This window comes from Bos indicus, chromosome 19, assembly GCF_029378745.1.
Source record: "Bos indicus isolate NIAB-ARS_2022 breed Sahiwal x Tharparkar chromosome 19, NIAB-ARS_B.indTharparkar_mat_pri_1.0, whole genome shotgun sequence".
In the NCBI taxonomy this organism is placed as follows: Eukaryota; Metazoa; Chordata; class Mammalia; order Artiodactyla; family Bovidae; genus Bos; species Bos indicus.
In genome coordinates, this window is record NC_091778.1 from 36,130,018 (window position 1) to 36,156,001 (window position 25,984).

The 25,984-nt window shown below is 51.1% G+C and overlaps 1 protein-coding gene across 4 annotated transcripts; it reads left to right on the forward strand.

The window, feature by feature from the left end:
- Positions 1 to 6,981: 6,981 nt before the first annotated feature.
- On the forward strand, positions 6,982 to 23,143 carry FLCN (folliculin). 4 transcript variants are annotated; one of them, XM_019981044.2, is made up of 12 exons: positions 6,982 to 7,121; positions 10,606 to 10,877; positions 12,054 to 12,200; positions 12,974 to 13,195; positions 13,989 to 14,149; positions 15,493 to 15,584; positions 16,914 to 17,104; positions 18,928 to 19,041; positions 19,798 to 19,921; positions 20,906 to 21,037; positions 21,155 to 21,260; positions 21,905 to 23,143. In XM_019981044.2, exons 2-12 carry the CDS (start codon positions 10,629 to 10,631, stop codon positions 22,104 to 22,106), a joined length of 1,740 nt encoding a protein of 579 aa, XP_019836603.2. In that variant the 5' UTR covers positions 6,982 to 7,121; positions 10,606 to 10,628; the 3' UTR covers positions 22,107 to 23,143. The 4 variants fall into 4 exon arrangements, with proteins under 4 accessions (XP_019836603.2, XP_019836605.2, XP_070629327.1 ...); XM_070773226.1 differs by lacking the exon at positions 6,982 to 7,121 and adding an exon at positions 7,212 to 7,229; XM_019981046.2 differs by lacking the exon at positions 12,974 to 13,195.
- The last annotated feature ends 2,841 nt before the right edge of the window (positions 23,144 to 25,984 follow it).

A 25,984-nucleotide genomic window follows, 5' to 3' on the forward strand; every position in this document is an offset into this window, starting at 1 on the left:
GCGGCAATGAACATTGAGGTACACGTGTCTCTTTTGATTCTGGTTTCCTCAGTGTGTATGCCCAGCAGTAGGATTGCTGGGTCCTATGGCAGTTCTATTTCCAGTTTTTTAAGGAATCTCCACACTGTTCTCCATAGTGGCTGTACTAGTTTGCATTCCCACCAACAGTGTAAGATGGTTCCTTTTTCTCCGCACCCTCTCCAGCATTTATTGTTTGTAGACTTTTTGATAGCAGCCATTCTGACCGTCATGAGATGGTACCTCATAGTGGTTTTGATTTGCATTTCTCTGATAATGAGTGATGTTGAGCATCTTTTCATGTGTTTGTCAGCCATCTGTATGTCTTTGGAGAAATGTCGTTAGTTCTTGAGCCCATTTTTTGATTGGGTCACTTATTTTTCTGGAATTGAGCTGCAGGAGTTGCTTGTATATTTCTGAGATTAATTCTTTGTCAGTTGCTTCATTTGCTATTATTTTCTCCCATTCTGAAGGCTGTCTTTCCACCTTGCTTATAGTTTCCTTAGTTGTGCAAAAGCTTTTAAGTTTAATTAGGTCCCATTTGTTTATTTTTGCTTTTATTTCCCTTACTCTGGGAGGTGAATCATAGAGGATCCTGCTATGATTTACATCAGAGAATGTTTGGAGCAAGCATCTTTTAATTTCATGGCTGCAGCCACCATCTGCAGTGATTTTGGAGCCCAAGAAAATAAAGTCTCTCACTGTTTCCATTGTTTCCGCATTTATTTGCCATGAAGAGATGGGACTGGATGCCATGATCTTCATTTTTTGAATGATGTGTTTTAAACCAGCTTTTCACTCTCCCCTTTCACTTTCATCAAGAGGCTCTTAGTTCTTCTTCACTTTCTGCCATAAGGGTGGTGTCATCTGGGTATCTGAGGTTATTGATATTTCTCCCAGCAGTCTTCATTGCAGCTTGTGCTTCATCCAGCTCGGCATTTCACCATGATGTGCTCTGCCTATAAGTTAAATAAGCAGGTTGACAATATACAGCCTTGACATACTCCTTTCCCAGTTTGGAACCATTCCGTTGTTCCACGTCCGGTTCTAACTGTTGCTTCTTGGCCTGCACACAGATTTCTCAGGAGACAGGTAAGGTGGTCTGATATTCCCATCTCTTTAAGAATTTTCCAGTTTGTTGTGATCCACACAGTCAAAGGCTTTGGCATAGTCAATAAAACAGACGTAGATGTTTTTCTGAAACTCTCTTGCTTATTCCATGATCCAACAGATGTTGGCAATTTGATCTCTGGTTCCTCTGCCTTTTCTAAATCCAGCCTGAACATCTGGAAATTCTCGGTTCACGTGTTGTTGAAACCTCGCTTGGAGAATTTTGAGCATTACTTTGCTAGCATATGAGATGAGTGCAATTGTACAGTAGTTTGAACATTCTTTGGCATTGCTTTCTTTGGGATTGGAATGAAAACTGACTTTTTCCAGTCCTATGGCCATTGCTCAGTTTTCCAAATTTGCTGGCATATTGAGTGAAGCACTTTCACAGCATCATCTTTTAGGTGTTAAAATGGCTCAGCTGGAATTCCATCACCTCCACTAGCTTTGTTCATAGTAATGCTTCCTAAGAGGCCCACTTCATTTTGGACTCCAGGATGTCTGGCTCTAGGTGAATGATCACACCATTGTGGTTATCTGGGTCATTAAGATCTTTTCTGTATAGTTCTTCTATGTATTCTTGCCACCTTTTCTGAGCCACTTAATTGCATGTAAATCTGAGCAGTTGCAAAGGGCCCAGAGAAACTGAATGACTGGGTAAATCAGATACTTGTGAAAAGGGAAATATGATGACTCCTCTTCTTAGGCAGTTAAGCAACCTGATGGTGGTGCACAAAGACAAAATTCCACCTTATCCTTTCCTAAAATCAAAAGCTGAAACCAGGGAACTTTTGCTAGTCGAAGGAATTTAATAAGCCTGGGTCCATAATGGACTCTTAAATTTATGATTAGACTAAAAAGTTCAGGGTTTAGCAAGCAGCTAGTGTTAGATTAAAATACGAATGAGCTATCAATTGAATTCTAATTGGAGAGGAGAGTTAATAAGTTCCTTGAAAGTGCTGTGATAAAAAAGCAAAAATAAACACTAGGGGTTTTTTTTTAGGAGATACTATTTGACGACTACTAGTTTTCTTGCCTTGCAACTAGCTAGACACCTTATATGCAGAGTTTATTTTCTAATAACACTAACGTGTCTAATAACTCCTCAATGTGATATACAAGCCATGCTTGAGTGCCCCTTCTGAAATATTACCCATCACTTGCTTTGCTGCCTTTCAGCGGCTGGTCAGACTCCCAAACTGTTACACGTATATGAAAACCTTGATTTTACTGCAAGAAATGAAAGCTTGCATTATTAATTTTTATAACAGGGAAACTGTTATAGTATCCTTGAAATAATGATGTGATTAACAATGTTACATCCAGCTTGCTTACAAATGAAACATACCTCTTTTTTCTGAAACTGAAAACTAATTCAGGGAGGGACATGGTGGTTCTGACTCAAAGCTCAGCTGTATTCTATAGCTACACAAGGGCCTGCGTTAGGGAGCGTGCACTCGGAAACATCAAAGGACATCTCAGTGAGAATTTTACTTTTCTCTCTTGGCTCTGTGATCTTGGCAGCTGGCATCGGTGAGACACCCCTCAGTCCGATGCTCAGCTGTCAGTACTCCCCCGAAAATCCTCATGATTAGGAGTAGGAAGGCAGAGAAGCAGCAAGAAATCTTTAATTCTGATTAAGCCCATTTCAGTGGTGGAATAACATGTTCTGGATGGTGAATGCTGGGCAAGAGTACAGTACTTTTGGTAACATTTCTTGAGACTCCTACGATGAAGCTCGTAGGTCTAGCATGGTATTTCATTTGGTTGGGCAAAATTGGGCATTATTGCCAGCTATGCTTTCTGAACATTGCTGCTGGGTTTTGATTGCCTTTCCCACTGATAATATGGATTACATTTTCTCACCTTTAAGATGTCTCTTTTGTTGAATGTCCTTAAAGGTTTATCCTGAGAGTCCAGTTTAATTAAACCTTGGTATAATTCACTAACTCAAGGAATTGACATGTAGTTAAACAGATTTATAGATTTGAGAAAGCACCTCCAAAAGCAATTCTGGGAAAGATATTAGTGGCATAAATGGAATCCATCTGTAGTTGAATGCACATTTTTATTGAAAATGACAGTGGTTGAATAAACCTTCCTTCACTTGGGACCTTTACTAGCCTATCACCATGGAAATAAGGATAATCTGAGCAAGGTGGTGTCCTCCACACAAAATGAGGAATTCCTGGAATTAGTTACAAGATGAGAAAGCAACTTTTTTTTCTTGGTTTAAAACCTGACTGACCAATGTTAGTTTCAAGAACACCTACTGTTGAGGTCCTTTAATGGACCGGAACCTGGTGGTCTGGAGTCAACGATAAGAAATTAAAGGAGAGAGAAAGAGGCTGATATTCCTTGGTTTACGCAGAAAACCAATAAAGTCCCTGACAGGGGCTTGCTCTGTTCACGAAGGCCTCAGATGCCCTCTCGATGGGGTGAAGGTGCAGAGCGCTTTCTCGAGAGGGTCTTAGAAGCCTGGGCAGGAAAGTGAACCCAGAGGGCCTCTGCGCTCCAGAGAATTAGCCTGAAAAAGAGAGAGAAAGAGAGGGGGGTGGGGGAGAGAGAGAAGACACTGGGACCAAAGCTCTGATGGAGCAAAGGTGTTTAATCAACATGGTGTGGGCATATATACTGTCTTGCTACTGCTGCTGCTGCTGCTGCTAAGTTGCTTCAGTCATGTCCGACTCTGTGCGACCCCTTAGACAGCAGCCCACCAGGCTCCCCGGTCCCTGGGATTCTCCAGGCAAGAACACTGGAATGGGTTGCCTTACAAGGTAGTTATTCTCAGCAAAGATAAAGATTAAAATTCCAGATTTACAAAACATAGGTGATCCATATTAAAGAGAAAGAGGTGTAAACAATCCCTTTTACCTTACGGTACATAAAAAGGAAGAGGGTCCTTATCACTGTATTGAAAACTAACGGAAGGAAATGCCTAGATTCCTCAGCCCCGGAAGAGGCTTTCCTCTCCTCTTAATTCCTGAATATTCAGGAATTAATAAGCAACAGAGAATTCCTGACAGATTCAAAACAGCACACAGGAAGCCTCCTGTTAAATGCTTCCTGACAACCTACCACTAAGAAAAAATGGGAAAAAGGATTACTAAAAATTAAAAAAAATTTTTTTAAAGATCTGTCTTCCTGATTAAAGCAACAGAATATGCAATTGGATTTATTTATTTATTTATTTTTGGCTGTGCTGGGTCTTCATTGCTTTTCCCTAGTTGCAGCGAGTCAGGACTACTCTTTAGTTGTGGTACACAAGCTTCTCTTTGCGGCGGCTTCTCTTGTTTTGGGGCACAGTCTCTAGGCATGCAGGCTTTAGTTGTGGTTCATGGGCTCAGTAGTTGTGGCTGGTGGGCTTTTGTTGCTCCGAGGCATGTGGGATCTTCCTGGATCAGGTGAATTCTTTACCACTGAGCCACCAGGGAAGACTCATGGATTTTTTAAGTTATTAATCTCCTTGTTAAATAAAAACAGCCATGGCAACAAAGCTTTAGAAAGTTTTGTTCTTTATTAGTGTGGAAGTCAGTTGATCAGATTTGTATTCAGAATTGCTGCTGTAGCCATTTTCTAGGGTGAATCCTGTTCACCTTGACAGATGTTGGAAATATTTTCTTTTAGAAATGGGAAAGGCACAGCTATACTTTGTTGTTTTTCAGTAGCTAAGTTGTGTCTGAGTCTGTTCACCCTAGAGACTGCAGCATGCCAAGCTCCGTTGTCCTCCACATCTCCTGGAGTCTGCTCAAATTCATGTCCATTGAGTCTCTGATGCTATCTAACCATCTCATCCTCTGCCATCCCCTTCTCCTTTTGCCTTCAATCTTTCCCAGCATCGGGGTCTTTTCCAATGAGTTGGCTTTTTGCATCAGGTGGCCAAAGTATTGGAGCTTCAGCATCAGTCCTTCCAATGAATATTCAGGGTTGATTTCCTTTATGATTGACTGGTTTGATCTCCTAGCTGTACAAGGGATTCTCAAGAATCCTCTCCAGCACAATTCAAAAGCATCAGCTCTTTGGCGCTCAGCCTTCTTTATGGTCCAACTCTCACATCCATACATGATCACTGGAAAAACTATAGCTTTGACTAGACGGATCTTTATTGGCAAAGTAATGTCTCTGCTTTTTAATACACTGTCTAGGTATGTCATAGCTTTCTTTCCAAGGAGCAAGCATATTTACTTTCATGGCTGCAGTCACTGTCTACAGTGGAGCCCAAGAAAATCTGTCACTGTTTTCACTTTTCCCCCTTCTATTTGCCATGAAATAATGGGACCAGATGACATGATCTTAGTTTTTTGAACCTCGAGTTTTAAGCCAGCATTTTCACTCTCCTCTTTGGCCCTCATCAAGAGACTCTTTAGTTCCTCTTCACTTCCTGCCATAAATTGGTATCATCTGCTTATCTGAGGTTGATATTTCTCCCAGCAATCATGATTCGAGCTTGTGAGTCATCCAGCCTGGCATTTTGCATGATGTACTTTGCATATAAGCTAAATAAGGAGGGTGACAATATACAGCCTTGTCACCCTTGGGAAATACACTCCTTTGCCAATTTTGAACCAGAGTACCATCTAATGTGGCTCCAAGGGTAAACAAATTGCCTTCAATGCATGAGATCCGGATTCGATCCTTGGTAAGATCCCCTGGAGAAGGGAACGGCTACCCACTCCAGTATTCTTGCCTGGAGAATTCCATGGACAGGGGAGTCTGGAGGGCTACAGGCCATGGGGTCGTAAAGAGTACAGGCCATGGAGTTGCAAAGAGTCGGACATGACTGGGCGACTCACACTTTCACTTTCTTTCAGCAGTGCCAAGTCCAGTTCTAATTGTTACTTCCTGACTTGCAAACAGGTTTCTCAGGAGACATGTAAGGTCGTCTGGTACTCCCATCTTACCACAAGGTAAAAGGAGACAGAAAACAATGCGTCACAGGCCCTCGGCTCCTGGCAGCTGTGCGCCCACTCACCTCGGCCAAACACATTATAAGCTGAAGACTTTTGGACCAATCTCATAAGTACACAGAAGACTTGATCACTCGCTGTCATGCCTGAATCTTTGCAGCACATGGACTCTATCTGATAGCCCACTAGACACCTCTGTCCATGGGATTCTTAAGGTTAGAATACTGGCGTGGGTAGCCATTTCCTCCTCCAGGGAATGTTTCCGACCCAGGGATCGAACCCGCGTCTCATGGCACTGGCAGGCGAATCCTTTACCACTGAGCCACCAGGGATCATCACTCCATAGTTACATATATTTAAAACGACGTGCTACAGCGGACGAGGGGAGGAGGGTGAATCGCGCTTGCGCGCTCCCAGGCCCCGGCCCCCGCGTCGCGCTGTTCTTAAGATACCCAGCGGCCGCCTCCTGCCCCGCCCCCGGCCCGCGCGCTCCACCGAACACTGGTTCCATTGGAAATTTAATAAAAACGGTGAAACCAAAAGAAATTACAGCATCCTATATATCCGCGACGTCCTTTTTCTCTTTTCCTTCTGGTATGTGCCAGGAGTCCTAGAATGGATCTACTTTTCCTCAATTCTCTTTAAAAAGTGCTCTTTAAATTAACTCATCCTCCCCTCTCCTGGAATGGTTTCCTCCACCTCCCTCCCCGCCTCCCCTACCGGCCCGCGCGGGCGCAACCACTCCGGGCTTCTCGGTGGGGGCGCGGGCTGGGCAGTGGAGAGAACGGGTCTGGCAACCGTTCTAGGGTCCCACCGGACTCCGGAGCTCCCGGACCCGTGCGGTCTTCCCGGGATGCGGGTCTGGCGGATCTCCGGGCGCCTCGGGTACGGGGGCGTCGGCCGGCCGGCTCCCCCTCCGCGGCTCCGGGCGGTGGTACGGCCCGATAGAGTCACGCGCCCTGAGGCGGGCGCGGCCCCTTGTGAGGGGACTTAGTGAGGGCAGCCGGGGTGCGGGGGGGGAGGCGGAGATCCGAGAGGGGCGGCGCGGCGGAGGGCTCGGAGCAGGGCGGCGCCGCAGCTTGTCGGGTTAGTAGGGACGCTGTTCCGGTCGAGGGGGGTGATCCCGCTGGCGGGGAGGTCGGGCCGGGGGCGGGGTGCGGCGGCCTGGAGCTGAGGAGGCCCCCAGCTTGGCGGGTGAGGTCGGGCGCGGCCTCGTCGCGGAAGGGATGGGTGGCGGCGGCCGGCGGCACTGGGTCCCCAGCACGGGGACCCTCGGGGTGGACGTGCTCAGGCGCCAAGTCACTAGTGGTTAAGTGCCCTCGAGGGTCACACGCCCGTCTCTGGTACCGGAGGCCAGGCCGCAGTCGGGGAGCAGCAGCGCGTCCGATGTGGGGCGAGAGCCGCCGTGAACTGGGCTTGTCTGTCGAGTGTTCGTGCCCAGACAGTCCTTAACCCTACTGGGTCCTCCGGCCGGATTGCAGGGGCGGGGGGACCCGGCCGCGGTGCCCTGCGGGGGGGTGGGGGTGCTCACGTTCCTGTCGCGGTGGGAGAGGGCGTGGACAGGACCCTGCCCGACGAGATGTCCTGTTGAGGAGCGTGTCCGGCGAAGGAGGGTTTCTGCTTCTTCCTTGGCTTCTGGAAAGCTGGTTGGGGAGGAATGACTGCTGGGCGGGCATTCGGTAGAGATTGGAGTCGGAGACCCGGCCTCACGCTGCCCGAGGTAGGGTGCCTCGGGCCGTGGTTCCCTCCCAGGCCGGTGGCGCTCAGCTTTAGGCTGATGCTGAGAGAGGTATTTGGATCCATTGGACATCACCTGGCTACTCGGGGCTGAAGAGGGGTTTTCTTGAGTCTGTAGGTGAGCGGCTGACGAGCTAAGTTTTATTTCGGCTGTGATCCGAGGAGTCAGAAGTCCTGTCAGACAGGAGTGAGTGTAACTCAGAAAAAGAGTAGCCTGACAGTTTGATCCTGGATGCTCAGAAGAAGCTTAGCAGCATCACCTCTGCCCACAGGCTGGGCTGTGGCCTGAAGGGTTAAATGGGCATGAAGTGTAACCAAGAGTAGGAAGGATGATGACTTTATCTACTTAAATATCTTAAACTTTACAAGGACTTTTAAATATAAATACTTGTGTCACAAGGTATCAGACATTGGACTCTCTGATCGCATCATCAACTTTCTGTGGGCCGCAGCTTACAGGGCGAGCCCCTGCTGAAGCACTGAGAACTGTGGGGTCCCCACGTCCTCTTTCATGTTGTCATTTGAGGTTGGCTGTGAAAGTGAAGTCAGTCATGTCCGACTCTTTGTGACCCCATGGACTGTAGCCCACCAGGCTCCTCCATCCATGGCATTTTCCAGGCAAGAATACTGGAGTGGGTTGCCATTTCCTTCTCCAGGGGATCTTTCCGACCCAGGGATCAAACCCAGGTCTCCCGCACTGTAGGCAGACGCTTTACCGTCTGAGCCACCAGGGAAGTCTTGAGGTTGGCTGTAAGCGGCTTAATTTTTTTTTCCCCCGTGCCCGCTGCTCTTAGAATTGGCTCTGATACTTTTCCTTGCCTATAAAATGGCAGGTCTTGAAGCTGAGGTATGACTGTGTTGCCCTGCCCAATTCATGTGCAAATGGCCCTGCTGGCTGTCGCCTAGGTGGGATGGTAGCCATATGGTTCTGATAAGTATAGAATTCATGTGGACACCCTCCACAAGTGTTCCACTTTCTGTGGCGACAACTGTACTCTCTCCAGACAGCTCCTAAATTCACTTATTTAACACGTGTTAACTTGGTGCCCGCTATGTGCAAGGAACTGCTAAAGATGAGACAAAGTATATGATCCAGTAAAATAAAGCAGGGAGAGGGGAGAGGGTGATGGATGGGCGTGAGCACTTAGGAGGGGCAATGAGCCATTGGAGGTCTTGGGGCAAGGTGGGTGTGGCTTTCTGGACCCTTCTCCCCAGCCCTGCCTCTTGGTCCTGCTCTCCAGAATCTCCATGGAACTCAAGGTCTTCCAGCTAAGTGTCCTCTTGTCTTAAACTATCTTCTCTCCCACTGCCCACCTTCCTCTAGGACGCCCCCCTGCCCCATACTGTGGCTCACTGTGCCTTCCAGCCACCCCTCCTCCTGTCTGGTCGTCAGGCGTCTCCTTTGGGTTGACTCTGCCGCTTCTGCTGTGAGCCTCATGCTCCAGTGCAGTGGCGGCTGAGTGCTTGACCACACTTTACTGCTGTGGTAAACACAGACTGTCCCCATTTTAGCCTGCCTCCCAGGCCCTGCTGTGTGACGCGTGTCAGGTCCGCCGGGCTGTCAGCATCTCACCTCTGTGCCTCCAGTACTGCAGCCCAGTGGATACCCCCCACCTTTATGGTTTTCCCAAGCAGAGGACACTTGTGTCTGCACGCCACTTCCGCCTTCTTGGTGCCCAAACCACCCTGCCCCCAGCCCTTCCAGGACTCTGCTTCCCTCATGACTTGGATTTTGCTCCATGGTCCCTGGAGTGACAGTGCACTTTGCCTCGCTGCCGGTCATCCTCTGTCACCTTGACCAGCTCTTCCTTCCTCCCACATCTAAGCTCTAGAGGCCCAGGGACCCCCAGCCCTGACTGCCCCACTCAGTGCCACCCCCCGCCCCACGCCAGCCTGCTGTCATCTTCTCCACTGGGGGCTCACCTCAGCACTGCTCTCTGCTCCCAGCTCCCATGGCCCTGCTTCCTTCCTCGTGCTCCACAACCCGCCCATGAGCAGTGTCTGCTTTTATCCTTGGGGTACAGTCACACATGGACTGTCCTCACCACCTTCCGTTGCCCAGCCTGGCCCAGGCCAGCTGGCTTCCCTGTGTCTACCGGGGACAGCAGCCAAAATGATCTTTTAAAGTAACATTCAGATTTATTGTATTTTTCATCAGAATTCCCACAGGTTCTCTAATCTCTGAAAGATAGTTTTGGGGTCTTCTCATGGCCCTAAAACCCACCCCCTGCTTGACTTCTGCCCTCACCCCCAGCTCTGCAAACATTCACACCCCTTCACGCCCCCTCCTCAGCCCTTGTGGTGCCCTCTGCTCCTTCAGCTCTCAGTCAGGAGCCCTTTTGTCTGAAACAACATCTCGCCTCCTCCAGGTCTTCTCTGCCCTTGACCCCTGTCCTTGTCTCCCTGATGCTGTCGCCACATTAGAGGAAGCAGTAGCCCTGCTTCCCTCCCCTCCTGGGAGGTGAGCTCTGTGAGGCAGCATCATGGCACCTGGAACGCTGCCTGGCACTGGAGCTGCCCCATGGCTGATCATGGAACAGACGCCCCAGGGCACTGTCCCTCGTGCCCACGAGCCCTGCCATCGTGGTCCTGCCTGAAGGGTTTCTGTGTGACCCTGCGTTCTGTGTGTCTTGTTGGTCCTCACTCCACGTGCCAGGGGCGGTGTCTGTTTTGTGTCCTTGCATGCAGTGCCATGCTGGTCCAGACTGGGTGCTTAGCAGTGCCGCCGGCCAGATGACCTGCACCCACAGGGCAGGGACAGCCCTCCGGTTGCCGGGCCCTGGAGTGGGCGGGTTATGGGGCTGTCTCGGGCATTTCTCTCCTCTCCCCACAGCCCAGCGCCATCTCTAGGGCACCATGAACGCCATCGTCGCGCTCTGTCACTTCTGTGAGCTGCACGGCCCCCGCACGCTCTTCTGCACAGAGGTCCTGCATGCCCCGCTGCCGCAGGGGGCTGGTAGTGGAGATGGCGCCGGCCGAGGCGAGCCAGCGGACGAGGAGGAGGGCGGCATCCAGATGAGCAGTCGTATCCGTGCGCACAGCCCAGCAGAAGGTGCCAGTGCAGAGTCCAGCAGCCCGGGGCCCAAGAAGTCGGACATGTGTGAGGCCAGTGTCTCTTGGGGCCCCAGGGGGGTGCGTTTCTTCTCTGCAGGGGCTTGGGCTTGACCTCCTGGTCATGGATGTGACCTCATAGCTCTGGGCCCTTGGGATGCACTTGCTGCCTCTCTTCCCTCTGGCTATTTCCCCTCATGCCAGCTCTTGCTCTTTCCAGCCCCTCTGGGCCAGCAGGCGCTTGCCACCATCACAGAGTCTGCCTTTCCGGCCTCCCCTCTGCACAGTGCTCACATGCTGCCGACCTCCTGTCCTGTCCCCTCAGCCAGGTGTCCTCCTCTCAAGCACCCTGCCTGCTTCCTGAGCTCTGAGCGATGGAGATCAGGTCCCCAAACCAGGCTGATTCTTCACGTGCGGGCCCTGCGTTGGGACTAGAAATCGAGTGGTGTTGGACCTGCCATGCAGGGTGGACAGAAATCCAGCCACGTTAGTTTGGGTTTGTTGAGAAGCAGTCAGCGAACTTGAGGTTGATTTGACTGTGAGAGGTCTAGAGGGAGGGAGCAAAGGTGGGGAGGAGCCTCTGCTGTGAGCAGGTGACACCTGTGACAGGGAGGCAGGCAGGAGGGGGGCCTGGACAGTGGGATCTTGGGGGAGGGTCCTTGAGCTAGAATGGCCTTGGGAGGGTCCTGCATCGCACAAGGAGGGGTCGCCTTGGGGACGCACAGCCTTGGCACCAACGTGGCGGTGGCTTCAGAGGGGCAGCAGACAGGGCCACTGGTCCAGCCCACTTCCATGGCAGAGGGTCTGAGTGTGTGTTTTCAGAGTGTGGCTACCTCCTGAGGCCCTGCCCAGTGTTGTGCCCAGATCAGAGTGGAGGCCAGCACAGGCTGTGTGAGCTGCTGCTCGGCTCTGAGCCTGTTTTGCTGCCTCGAAGGTGGGGGTGCTTGTGGTGACTATCTTGGGTTTGTGCCTCAAGTTAGATGAGTGGTAGGTATGAAGCTCCCCGGGACTCCTGCTGTGGGCGTGTGGTAGACTAGACCCAGTGACCTCTGTGAGGCCCTCATCCGGGTTTTCCTGTTCAGGAAACAGGGAGCTCCTCAGCCAGGTGTAACTCTGGGAGCCATTTGTTTTTTACAAAAATAGATTCTTTTGTTTGAGATTCGCACAAGGGAAAGAATGTGTGTTGCTTGCTTCCTGACTAACTGGTTTTCTTTTGTTTCTCGTGAGCAGGGCTGCCGGTCACTTGCTGCAGGACACCCCGGCTACATCAGCCATGACAAGGAGACCTCGATCAAGTATGTCAGTCATCAGCACCCCAACCACCCCCAGCTCTTCAGCATCGTCCGTCAGGCCTGCGTGCGGAGCCTGAGCTGTGAGGTGAGCGCCTAAGACCTGGGCCCTCTGAGGAGCTGTTCCCATACACTCCAGCCTGGGCAGCATCAGTGTTGGTCATGGGCAGGCAGGCAGCTGGCAGTCCTGTCATGAAGAGCGCAGGCAGGCAGGCCTCCAGAGTGAGCTGCGGGGCACCCTGGCTGGTTGCTAGCTCATCCTTGTAAGCGCTGGACCTGCATTCTTTGTTCTTCTTGGATGTACTGCTAATATGTAGAGTGTGTGTAGGCCATGTTGCTCCCATCAGATGTCACTGCCATGTCACAGCCTCAGTGCCCATCACATGCTCTCTGAGTTGACCAGGGAGTGAGTCAGGGTGTTTCTAAGACATGTGACTGCTGCTGTTGCGTTCCATCTTAGCTTGTATGTCTCTGTGATGGAGAATTTGTAGTTTAATCGCTTATGCTTCCTGTCACTGTACCCACTTTCAGACCTTCGAGGCTTGTCCTTCCTCCAGTATGTTCCAGATGAGTGATGTTGGCAAATCTGAGCCTGGGGTAGATCACATATTTATACGGAGTTACATATGGCTCAAGGCAGAAAGAAATTAAGGAATCCACTGGCCCTTGTGTTCCACAGTAACGAACCTTCTCTTTGGGGAGTTTGATCACAGGAGAGATGAAAGCGGTTGTTTCCTTTCTCCTCCTCCTTTCCCACTCTCCCTGTAATCGGTGTTGGTTCGTTAGTGCAGGAAGAACTGTCTGAGCAGGAGTCACCTGTGTATAGAGGGGGTGTCCTGGAGCACTGTCCTTGTGTCCCAGGTCTGCCCTGGCCGCGAGGGCCCCATCTTCTTTGGGGACGAGCAGCATGGCTTCGTGTTCAGCCACACGTTCTTCATCAAAGACAGCCTGGCCCGGGGCTTCCAGCGCTGGTACAGCATCATTGCCATCATGATGGACCGCATCTACCTCATCAACTCCTGGCCCTTCCTGCTGGGCAAGATCCGTGGGATCATCGACGAGCTCCAGGGCAAGGCGCTCAAGGTGGCCAGGAGGCCGGGCGGTGGGGGCAGGGTAACAGGGCTTTGCGTGGAGGGAACAGGACGGGGGCAGTGTGCCTGCCTCGGGGTCCTGACCACTGCAGAGTCGGAGTTGTGGCCACAAGCTGGAGGCCAGCCTGTCTCTCTCGAGTCTCGCTGCCCTGGTTCTTGTTTGGCTCTGGCTTAACTGCAGTCAAATGCTCTGGCATGATCCCTGCTGATCTTTGCTTCCTCTCACCATTGTTTCAGAAGCCTGTCCACTAACAGTGTGGCAGACCCACATGCCATGTGGACATCCAGGGCCACCTGGGGGGAACAGGCTAGTGGTGCTCTGGTAGCAGACAGTCCCTAAACCCCAGCGGCTTGTTGATGCTCTGTGTCCAGTTCAGGCGAGAGGGGTCTGTTCACCGTGTCAGCCTGGTGGGTGGGGTGGCAGCTGTGGGGGCCTGCTGCTCACAGATGCCTGCTCGGGGGGCACTTGGGCCTGGAGGCCTGGCTCCTGTCCTTGTGGGGGTTGCATGTCACCCCTAGACAGGGTCTGAGCAGTGGAAGCCCCCATACCTGGAGGGGGAGCCAAGAGCACTTGGAGAGCAGCCCCATGGCCACCTTGAGCGGAGAGGCTGCAGGAGAAGTTCTTAACTGACGTTCTTTTCAGGCGGCTTCTGACCGCGTGGGGATAGAGTGTCCTGCTGGGTGGGAATGGTGGCCCCATCTTTCCTCTGGGTCCAGAGAGCAGAGGGCCCTGGGCTGCCAGCTGGGATTGTCCTGAAGGGCTGTCCTCTCCCTCCGTGGCTCAGGTGTTTGAAGCGGAGCAGTTCGGGTGCCCGCAGCGCGCCCAGAGGATGAACACAGCATTCACCCCTTTCCTGCACCAGAGGAATGGCAACGCCGCCCGCTCACTGACGTCCTTGACCAACGATGACAGCCTGTGGGCCTGCCTTCACACCTCCTTCGCCTGGTAACCAGACTCGGTCTTCTCACGGCTACTAGGGTGTTGGCCGGACTGTGCCCAGGTTAGGGGGACCGTCACTGGGCGCACCTGTGTGTGGCTCGTAAGTCTGAGCTTGGCCCAGTCGTCCTTGGCCCTGAGCACGCAGAGGTTGCTGAGAAGGTGCTAGTTTTCGGGTGCTGGTCCCAGGCCAAGGCCGATGGTCTCTCCTCTCCTGGGACAGCAGTGAATGCTTACACCACTCGGCTCTTAGGGGTCAGGATTTGAAGGGGGCTGACCTGGGCTGCTCTGGTCTCAGGAGGATCTTCTGCTCTCTGAAGCTGGCTCCCTCTCGGGGCTAGCAGATTGGCCCAGCCATGGGTGGCAGCCTCAGCCCTTCACTGTGGTTGTGCCAGTGACCTGGGGGAGCGAGGTGGGCTCGGTGCTTTCATGCCCAGGCCTCAGTGGCCTCAGACCTGCCTTCACCTGCTGTTGTTAGAGGGGCCCACCTGAGGCAGGTGGGAGGCTCAGTCTCCACCGTGTGGAGGGAAGAGTTTGGACAAACTTGTGGACAACCTGGAAACCGCTGCAGTCTGCCTGCCTGCCACAGACTGTTTCTGTCCCTCCCCTGCAGGGTACATTTCCTTCCAGACACCCCAGGTTCTCCTGTGCAGCGTCGCCTAAGCCACGTGCTCACATGGAAATCCTTGAGTGCAGCTCCTGAGAACCTGCAGACTAAGGGAGAAACATGTCTCCCCACCCAAGTGTTCTGTCTTTTAAAAATCATTTTATGATGTATGGCAAAAGCAATACAATATTGTAAAGTAATTAGCCTCCAATTAAAATAAATAAATTTATATTTTAAAAAATCATTTTAATTACAGAAATTTTCAGACAGACCCAATGTGTAATAAGTACTACACACCCTTGCTGTCTTACTTTAGCAGTTATCAGTGTTTTAATGCGTTTTCATATGTTCTCTCACTTTTTTATTCTAGAATGTTTTTTAAGGCAAATCTTAGTTGTATGCCTCAGCCATTAAATCATCACATGCCACAAAGTAGACTCCTTCTATAGCTTCCTCCGGCCCCATCCACGCTCGCTGTCCTATGCTGCCTCAGGCTTGACCTGGTGTGGGGGCTGTATCGCCACGGGCGCAGGTGCTGCTGGGTCTCTGTCAGGGGCAGCTCCTCCTGCACCCCTGCTCCCGGCTTTGCTGGACTCCTGGCTGATAGCAACCACTGGACGGTGCTCAGCTGCGTCCTTATGCCCGAGTGTTCTGTTATCTGGTAGTCAGATCAGCAGGGTCCATTGGTTTCAAGTCCTGTTTTCCTTTTAGCAAGAACACTTCATAGCTGATGCTCTGTTCTCAGGCTCCTGAAAGCATGTGGCAGCCGGCTGACTGAGAAGCTCCTGGAAGGCGCACCAACCGAGGACACCTTGGTCCAGATGGAGCAACTTGCGGGTAAGCAGGGAGGTGCTCATGCTGGGAGCCTGGGGGTGGCTATAGGGTTGCCCTGTGCTCAGCCCACCCCTCTGTCCTGGCAGAGAGCTGATGGAGGGCACCCTGGGAGCAGAAACTGGCCTTTTTGGCTCTTCTTGGTTTTATTGGGGTTTCCTGTCTCATCTTCCTTTATGGTCCCGTGAGAATCTGTCCAGGCAGGTTGGAAAAGCCTCCTTTGACCCTGGGGCTGTTGCTCAGGTAGGGAGGGTCAGGGCTGGGGGGCAGGTGAGTGAGGCTCTCAACCTGCTCGCCTCTCTGGACGGGCCTGCTCTCTGCTCTGTTCGGTAGCAGTAGAGTGCTGTGCTTCACAGGACCCAGGGGTTTCATCAGGGCAGTGGCTCCCAAGCCTGGTGTCTGGGCCACCTTCCTCAGGTCTGTGGTCAGCTCTCCACATCTGGGTAACCACCTGGGGGTCTGAGAGTCCACGTTTCTTTTGGAGATGATTGGATTTTCAGTGATGTAGCGATGTGGGGTGAACAAGACTTGTGATGTGCTTGACAAGCTGCTGCTTGCAAATGCTTGACCTTAGCAGGGTGGAGCTGTTTCAAGGTTGTTTCTGTCGTCAGGTGACTTGCATCTGAACAGGCTTCCCTGCAAGGGCGAGGCGCTGGATCGAGGTCCACCGTGGTGCTCTCACGGTGCAGTCGACCGTGGACCATTGATCGTAGTGATTGCGCGTTTCTTTGCTGGTGAAGAGGGCAAGGGCAGTCTGTTGGTGAGATGTGTTTACACAGTCGAGAATGTTGAGAGAGGTGCAGGTGTGCAGGGCTCACTGTCACATCTTGGGTTGTATTTTTGTCAAAAAGGTGAGCATAGGGGTTCAGAGCACAGGCTGGAGTCAGATGTGCCTTCAGATCCGGCTCTGGGACACGTGTATGTTCTGTGTTGCCCAGGCACTGCCCCTCATGCGTGACAGGGAGTGAGGATACTCCATTCGTGGGGCTGCTGTGAGGTGAACTGAGATGACAAGCACCTCCTTTCTGTAAGGTGAGGAGAACGGCGCTGACTTCAGGGCAGGACATGTGGAGCCCTCAGGGTAGCGCTCGCGTGCTCTGCTCAGCCTTAGTTTGACTTCTTCCACCACCCGTGGACAGAACACAGACTGACCGCTCCTGGCCCCCCGGGGCTCCAGAGGCAGCAAGTAGTATAGCCAGCTGGCCTGAACCGGAAGTCAGTAGTCTTCTGGTCGGTTTAACCACAAGGTGCCTTAGGCTGAAGTGGTTGTGTGGCGTCCAGAGAGTGAAGGAACCCAGGGCTGCATGCTGCGAAACTGAGTTGTCCATCTTGCAGAGTTGGAAGAGGAATCAGAAAGCTGGGACAATTCTGAGGCTGAAGAGGAGGAGAAAGGCCCTGCCCTGCCAGAGGGGGCAGAGGGGCGGGAGCTGACCAAGTGTCCAGCAGAGTCTTCCTTGCTCTCAGACTGTGGAGCCTGGCAGCCACGGAAGCTCTCCGTGTTCAAATCGCTTCGGCACATGAGGCAGGTAGGTGGTAGCGGGGGAGGGGGCAGCGATAGACGGGTCAAACACTGGGCCAGGAGCCCCCGCCTCTGCTTCCGGCTCATCTCCACCCTGTACACCTTGTCCTTCAGGCCTGCCATGCTCAGGAGTGACCAGGAACCTTCTCAGTGGGTGACTGTAGATGACAGTGGGCATCTGGGGTGTCTGAGCCCCAGGCTCAGTAAGGATGGAGGGGGTGTCTTTAAAGAAAGGCCCAGCAGTCAGCTTTTCATGAGTCTCGTATCTTGTGGTTCTGGAACCTTCTAAAGGAGTTGAACAACATTGTTGGTTTGCATGCAGCATGGATGCTTTGTAGATTGAAAACAGTGGGCAGTCTTACAAAGAATCAAGAGATCTGAGTGTCCAACTCTAGTAATTGCATTCAAACAAGGGCTTGTCATTCAGTATGAGAGGGAGCCTGCGCGGCAGTGGGGGTAGGGGTGGGGCATGACCACTGGGGGTGCTGGGGGAGGGACTACTGGGTCACAGAGGCCGACAGTTCTTTCTTAGACTCTCTCTTTTTATGTTGAGAATGAATTCTGTCAGAAGACAGTGATTTGTTTTTTGGAAAATTAAAGCCTGGTTAACAGCAGTTCTCTGTGGGACTTCAGGGTGAAAACCATTCACTCAGCTCGTCCTGGACTAGGCTGCAGGCCGTGCTGATTGTTTCTGTGGATGACAGTTGGGAGGGGTCTGGGGTTCTGCCAGGGTGGGTCCTGGAGGCAGGTCCTCAGGGGTGGCTGGTGTTGGATAACAGGATGAGGTCTTCAAATCTGTGAGTTGTTGTTCAGTCACTCCGCCGTGTCCGGCTCTTTGCGACTCCATGGACTTCAGCATGCCAGGCTTCCCTTTCCTTCACTATCTCCTGGAGTTTGCTCAAACTCATGTCCATTGAGTTTGTGATCCCATCCTACCATTTTGTCCTCTTTCGTCCTCTTCTCCTCCTGCCTTCAGTCTTTCTCAACATTAGTCCTTCCAATGAATATTCAGGATTGATTTCCTTTAGGATTGACTGGTTTGTTCTCCTTGCTGTCCAAGGGACTCTCAAGGGTCTTCTCCAATACCACAGTTCAAAAGCATCAATTCTTTGGCGGCCCTTTGGTGGCAAATTGTCAGTGCCACATGGTTAATCAGTTGGTTAAAGCAGGAAAAAAACAAGACTGGCTTCTCAGGTGGCTCAGCAGCAGGAGACACAGTATATGGGGTTCAATCCCTGGGTCGGGAAGATCCCCTGGAGAAGAAAATGGCAACCCACTCCAGTATTCTTGCCTGGAGGATCCCATGGACAGAGGAGCTTGGCGGGCTATGGTCCACAGAGTCGCAGAGTTAGACACAACTGAGAAACTGAATGACAACAGAGACAGGATAAATCAGGGAGTCTTACTCCCAGGAGGAGGGGTGGAGGTGTGCTCTGGACGTGGATCCACACTGAACAGGGCAGCCTGGGTGAGCCGGTGTGGAGACCCTGCTCTTCCTTGGTGCTGAAGAGTCACAGCCCTGGTTTGCTTTTGAGTGGTTGAGCCATAGTTAAGTGTGTAGAGAGAGAAGGTATGTTGTAGAAAGCTTAGAATGAATAGCTTTAAGTTTTTAAGAGTAAAATTGAAGGACAGATGTTGAAGTGTTGAAGCTTTGGGCTCAGGCTTCCAGTTGTGAATGTAGAGAGGTCCCCCTGCCCCTTGCTGTCCTGGGGCATGTCACCCAACTCCACCTTCCCCCTCTGGAGGTAGATGACTTCCTCTCTCCTGGCCCGCCTCCTTTGCTCCACAGGCAAAGTTTCTGGATGGAAAGCTGTACACTATGTTTTTCAGGTCCTGGGTGCCCCGTCTTTCCGCACACTGGCCTGGCACGTCCTCATGGGGAACCAGGTGATCTGGAAGAGCAGAGATTCAGACCTCGTCCATTCAGCCTTCGAAGTCCTTCGGGTGAGAGAGTGTTTTTTTCTGTCATGGTGGTGGGGAGACAGTACTGGCCTGGTGGGTTTTATGAACTGTGGACTTAAGGTGTGCGTGTTAGGACATGTCAGAGACTCATTGCCTGAATCTAAGATCTGTGTTTTTCTCCACTATTAATATGGGGGTCGTCTGCCCTTTCACTGACGAGGGCCTGGGTCCCATCCCTGGTTGGAACTGATTCTGCGAGACACACACACAGCTTGGCCCCAAGATATTTAGAAAAACAAAAGGTAGTGATTTGTGGCTTTGTTTCCCGTGAGGAATCTGCTGTCCTCATAGACTGATCACATCCTGTCTGCTTCCCCATCCCCACCCCTCTGAGAAGCCACCTCCACCGGGGGTGGGCTCAGCCTCCCGGGCCTCTGCACAGCGCGTTCTCAATGGGCCCACCGTGGTGCACCCCACAGGTGTAGTGGTGCCACGGCCGGGGTCTGGCTCTGAGGGTGCGTGCATACCGCCCTCTGTCTAGGCCCTGAGGGCGCGAGGTCAGGCTCTCAAAAAGCTTTGGGGATGAGGGAAGAGACACACAGCGGAGCAGCTGGAGAATGAAGGAGGAGCTAACCCTGCTGAGCAGGCCACGGTTGGGTTGTGTGGGAGATGGCCTGGGGCCAGGAGACCAGGGATGCCTTGAGAGGAAGGGGCTCTGCACAAGTGCTGAGTGCACTGGGGTGTGGGGATGGAGTCAGCCGGGGCAGTGCTCAACTCTGGGCTGTTGTGTCCCTGCAGACCATGCTGCCCGTGGGCTGTGTCCGTGTCATCCCCTACAGCAGCCAGTACGAGGAGGCCTACCGCTGCAACTTCCTGGGCCTCAGCCCCCACGTGCAGATCCCTCCCCATGTGCTGGCCTCAGGTATGTGCCTCGGGACTCAGAGTGAGACCATACGACTGGGTGTCAGCTGTGTGTTTGAGGACCACGCCTGCTGGCCTCAGAGGCAGGAGGTTCCCATGTTGAAGGACCCACTTTCCCAGTGGCATTGGCCTCTGTTTTCTGTCTTTAAGACAGGTGTGGGTTGGGCTGGACAAGCTCATGGTTAGGGTAGCTTGCTGGGGTGTGGCTCTCCGTGGGGGCATGTCCCATCCTGGGGATGGTTCAGGAGTCCTGCTGGACTGACCCCTCTGCCCTATGGACTTCCTTCCTCTTTCTGGTCTCCTGTTTTATCTGCCTTAAATCCGTCCCTGCTGCCCATCAGCACAGTGGCCTTTGCTCCGCTCAGCTCCACCTTTGGGACAGACAAGCTCACGAAAAGAAAACGGCTCTAGAAAAATGGCCAAGAAGCTCATTGGCGTCCCTCTTCAGCTGGGGGCATTTGGGAATCAGCCTGGGCACCCATCCCCACCTCCTGGTGTGTCCAGGCTCCTCCGGTGATTCTGTGAGATGGTCAGACGGTTGCTCACAGAGCTGCCGTCCTTCAGCACTCAGGCTGGGCCATGAGTCCAGGAGGCAGTTTGCAGAGCACAGGCTCTAGTCTCAGAGACGGGCTTGATGTTATTACCACCATAGCCATGTGACCTCGTGCAAGTCACTTAGATTCTCTGTTTCCCTGCCTATGAAGTAGGGGTTATAGCAGGACCCCCCTCACAGAGTAGTATTCAGCCAACTGAGGTATATGATATAATCGGTAGTTATTGTCACTTGATGCATTGTTAGTTTGAGTCAAAAGTGAACTCTTAACTGTGTTCACAAATGACAGATTTTAAAGGCCCAGGTATTAACCTCGGGTGACTAGAGTGTTTCCCAAGATGGTCTGAGATGATTCGGAGCCGCAGAGTCGGGTGGGCTTGTCGTGGGGTGAAGGGGCACAGTTGACAGAGCAGTGTGTCTGTGTTGCCCCAGAGTTTGCTGTGGTCGTGGAGGTCCACACGGCCACTCGCTCCAGCCTCCATGCGGTTGGGTGTGAGAGTGAGCAGCCTCTCAGCAAGTACGAGTTTGTAGTGACCAGTGGGAGTCCTGTAGCCGCAGACCGAGGTGAGTGCCGCTGAGCGGGCTGCCTCTGGGATCTGCCTCATCCCAGAATGAGCTGGGGGGTGTTGGGGGGCAGCGCTCAGGCTCTCCTGGTGCTGACCCTCTCTGCCCCGCTCCCAGTCGGCCCCACCATCCTGAATAAGATGGAGGCTGCTCTGACCAACCAAAACCTGTCCGTGGACGTGGTGGACCAGTGCCTCGTGTGCCTCAAGGAAGAGTGGATGAAGTAAGCAGGCGCTGTCGCGGCTCCTGGAGTCTTGCTTTCTGGGGAGGGCTAGGGTGCCAACAGCACGGCGTTCTGCTGAGGCAAACCAGAGAAAGAGCTGAGGCCGTGGCGCTGCGGGTGGCACAGCAGGGGAAGGCTTACGAGTCCGCCACTGTGCAGCCAGCTGGGTGACCTTGAGCAGGTGACTCCGCACCTGGGCCTCAAGCTGCTCTGTGCTCTCCAAGGAAGCAGTTGTTCTTGATGGTTAATTAACTTAAAAAGTTGAAAGATTGGATAGTTCCCATTCTATTACAGCAGATAACTATTCCCTCCTGCCTTCTTAGTAATTTTTTGTCAGTTAATTAGCCAAACATCGTTCTGACTTTAAATAGTGCAGTGAAGCTTCAGAGCAGGCAGTTCCTTTCATGACAGGAAGGAATGTTTGTTTTTTTAACCTCCCTGTCTGGATGCAGCAGCATTAGAACTGGGAAAGTGGGAAATGGTGGGGCAGGTGTGAGCTGCTGCTCTGCTCTGTGCTGACTCCCCTGTTTCTGTTCTGCTCTGCTTATCAAGCTGTTGCTGGTCTTGAAGCCTCTTAGGCCCCAGGACCAGAACTCTGCTGATGGCGCTACGGTAACTGAGTGTTTGGTTTTGATTTCCTACAGCAAAGTGAAGGTCCTTTTTAAATTCACCAAGGTGGATAGTCGGCCCAAAGAGGACACGCAGAAGCTCCTGAGTATCCTTGGAGCATCTGAGGAGGACAACGTCAAGCTGCTCAAGTTCTGGATGACAGGCCTGAGCAAAACCTACAAGTCACACCTCATGTCCACGGTCCGCAGCCCCACAGCCTTGGAGCCTCGCAACTGACCCCACCATGGGAATGAGCGTCCAGGTGGCCTGCTGGGAAGTGGCGATGGCCAACTCGCCGTGACGCTCAGACACAGGTCTCTGATGGCGGTCACAGGGGGTCCTCCTGTATCCGAATGCTGACCCGACCCTGTTTGCTCAGAAGTGGAAGCTGTTGGACCTGAACTCTGCTCTCTGTGTGGGGTTCGTACCTGGTGTGGTTCTTGGCATCATCCCACAGACTTTGAGCTGCTCCAGCCCTGAAGAGGGCAGTTGGAGACTTGTGACAGTTTGTCCCCTGCGTTTGCGCCCTGCTGGGAGAGAAGAACGGATGGAAAGTATGTATCTCCTGTCTGTTCAGCCTCGCCTGAGGTACCTCAGCCTCACTGTTAGATCCTGTCAAGGTTAGCGGTTGAACCGTTCTATTCTGAAATTCAGCAAGGGTTTTCCAGGTTTTGTATGTGTTGTGAGTTTCCCTGTAGTTATGGGTTTTCAGAGTATGTGCTAATCTGGAGTCACTGCTAATAACCTGGCTTCAAGTCAGGGCTCTGGGAATGGCTCTGGGTGGAGTGGATGGTCCACGCTCATAGTTGGAGTGTCTGGAATTCGTGTGTTTAAGTTATCTGACCACCACTCTTGTGGCCATTCTCTGCTGTGGTTGCTTTGAGAGTACCCTAAGCTTGAGGACAAGCCCTGATCTTTTTGCACAGAGATGACACTCTGCTGAAATGCCAACTGGAGTCCTTTGACTGGCCTGGCTCACTATACGCAGCTAAGACACCCGTGTCTTAGCTTTTATTCCATATCACTCTGCCCTTGATTGCTTCTTTAAACGTCTACATTTGTCTGCAGTTAATTTTGGTGTCTTAAGACAGGTTCATTGTCCCTGTGTACATTTTTAATAAGGATTTGTGGTTTGGAAGGGTTTTCCAGTAATTTTGCTGATTTGTTTATAGTTTTTTGTGTTTAATTTATATTTAACAGGAAGACCATGTTTATATGACTAGGTATATGTATTGTGCAAGAACATCAAAATAATAAAGATATATTTTTATAAACTGTTGACTACATGGTTTTATTGGTTTGATACCTCAGATTTTCTTGGGATCAGTCACAGAAAATAAAATGGTTAGAATAAGACCAGTAATAGAACTGTTTTGGAACTCTCTGCTGGAGGCTTACAATTTCCAGGGGAAGACTTAATAAGTTGTGATTAATTTTCAGTCAGTTTCAGCTCTTTGTACAATTTCAGGTTCCCTTCTCCTACCCCTAGCCATGTGGCAGGACCATGCACGTGTTCTTGGATCAACTTGCACATAGCTTGCGGGAATGAGGGTGGGTGTCCTTTGTGCCTGATCGCTGCATCTGATCAGAGTGCAGATGAAGAGCGGCAGCCACTGTGGCTGTACCCCACCACCCCCGGATGAGGTGTCTGTCAGGGAATGATAGTGGGCTGGGGCCCTCTTTCCCCTTCTGAGGAGCGAGACATTGAAGAGTAGGACACTCTTTAACAATTTACATGAATGAGAAAATTAAAAAGTGACTGTGCACATCCAGGGAAGGGTTCAGAAAAAAAGTCTGAGAAAAATTGAAGTTTACACCTTTAGCTGATCCTTGGCAAAGAGCCTACAAAGTAAAAATGACAACAACAACAAAACAGTAAACCCCTGGGGAGGGGGATTTAAACGCCCAGTGTTCAACAACAAAACCAAGACGTACGGAGGAACAGGAAGGTGTGGACAGCATGTTGGAAGGAACAATGAATTCAACAGAATCTGTCCATGAAAAAGATTAAACGGCAGATATATTAGGCAACGACTTTAAAACACCTGTGTTAAAGTTGCTCAAAACAAAGATGCTCAAGGAACTAAAGGAAGATGTGGAGAAAGTCAAAAGAATGTGTGAACAAATGGAAATTGATAAAAGGACAGAAAACCACTCGTTACTGACTGCTTACTATATGCCAGGCATTATTTTAGGGGCTAGAAATACAGTTCCCTGCTCTTTTGAAATGTCCATCTTGTGAGGAAAGTGAACAGTAAACAGCTTAAACAAGTGAAAATATTGACTGTGAACAGGCCAACACAGAGTAGTGAGACAGCAGTGCAATACTGCAGTGCAGAGTGAGGGAGGGTCACTCACTCCGCAGGGAGACGTGAAACCTGGATGATAAGAGCGATCTGTTTCCTTCCTTCTTATGCCTTTTCCCCCTTTATTCTAGCTCATGGATTTAAATACATACATATATGCATGGAATTAAGAATAAAACAGAAAAATCAAGAAAACTAAAATTTGGTTCTTCAAAAAGATCAACAAAATGACGGTGACTGCAGCCATGAAGTTAAAAGACGCTTAACTCCTTGGAAGAAAAGTTATGACCAACCTAGATGGCATATTGAAAAGCAGAGACATTACTTTGCCAACAAAGGTCCATCTAGTCAAGGCTATGGTTTTTCCAGTGGTCATGTATGGATGTGAGAGTTGGACTGTGAAGAAAGCTGAGCACCAAAGAATTGATGCTTTTGAACTGTGGTGTTGGAGAAGACTCTTGAGAGTCCCTTGGACTGCAAGGAGATACAGCCAGTCCATTCTGAAGGAGATCAGCCCTGGGATTTCTTTGGAGGGAATGATGCTGAAGCTGAAACTCCAGTACTTTGGCCACCTCATGCAAAGAGTTGACTCATTGGAAAAGACTGTGATGCTGGGAGGGATTGGGGGCAGGAGGAGAAGGGGACGAGAGAGGATGAGATGGCTGGATGGCATCACTGACTTGATGGACGTGAGTCTGAGTGAACTCCAGGAGTTGGTGATGGACAGGGAGGCCTGGCATGCTGCGATTCATGGGGTCACAAAGAGTCGGACACGACTGAGCGACTGATCTGATCTGATAGAGGAGTAATATGAGTGATTATATGCTAAAAAATTAGATAACCCTGAAACATGCTGAGAAACAGAAAACTTGCCAAGAATAGACCTATAACTAGCAAGGAGATTGAATCAGTAATCAAAAATCCAGTAAAGAAAAGCTCTGGAGCTGATTGCATCACTGGTGAATTCTACCAAACAGTTAAAGAATTAATACCAGTCCTTCTCAAACTAACCAAAATTGAAGGAGAGGGGACATTTCACACCTCAGTCTATGAGGCCAGCATAACCATGATGCTGCTGCTAAGTCACTTCAGTCGTGTCCAACTCAGTGTGACCCCACTGATGGCAGCCCACCAGGCTCCCCAATCCCTGGGATTCTCCAGGCAAGAACACTGGCGTGGGTTGCCATTTCCTTCTCCAATGCATGCAAGTGAAAAGTGAAAGTGAAGGCGTTCAGTCGTGTCCGACCCTCAGCGACCCCATGAACTGCAGCCTTCCAGGCTCCTCCATCTATGGGATTTTCCAGGCAAGAGTACTGGAGTGGGGTGCCATTGCCTTAAGCCAAAAAAGATACAAGAAAACTATAGACCAATATCCCTTATAAACATCGATGCAAAAGTCCCCAACAAAATACAGAATTCAGCAGCATATTTTTAAAAAAAAAACACATGAAACTGGACACGATGACCAAGTGGGATTTATTCCTGGAATGAAAGAATGGTTCAACATACAACAACCAATCAATGTAGTACGCCCTGTCAACAAAATAAAAGAAACCCAGTTACCTCAATTGATGCAGAAGAAGCACGTGAAAAATTAAGCACCTTTTTGTGACTTAAAAAGTTCCACCCAATAGAAATAGAAGGAAACTCCCTTTTACATAAAAGCGGTATGTGAAAAACCTGCAGGAAACTTAATACTCGACAGGGCAAGACTGAAAGCCTTTCCTCCGAGATCAGGAACAAGGCAGGGATGCACACTGTCACCACTTTCATTCAACGTGGCGGTGGGAGCTAGCCAGAGCACTGGGA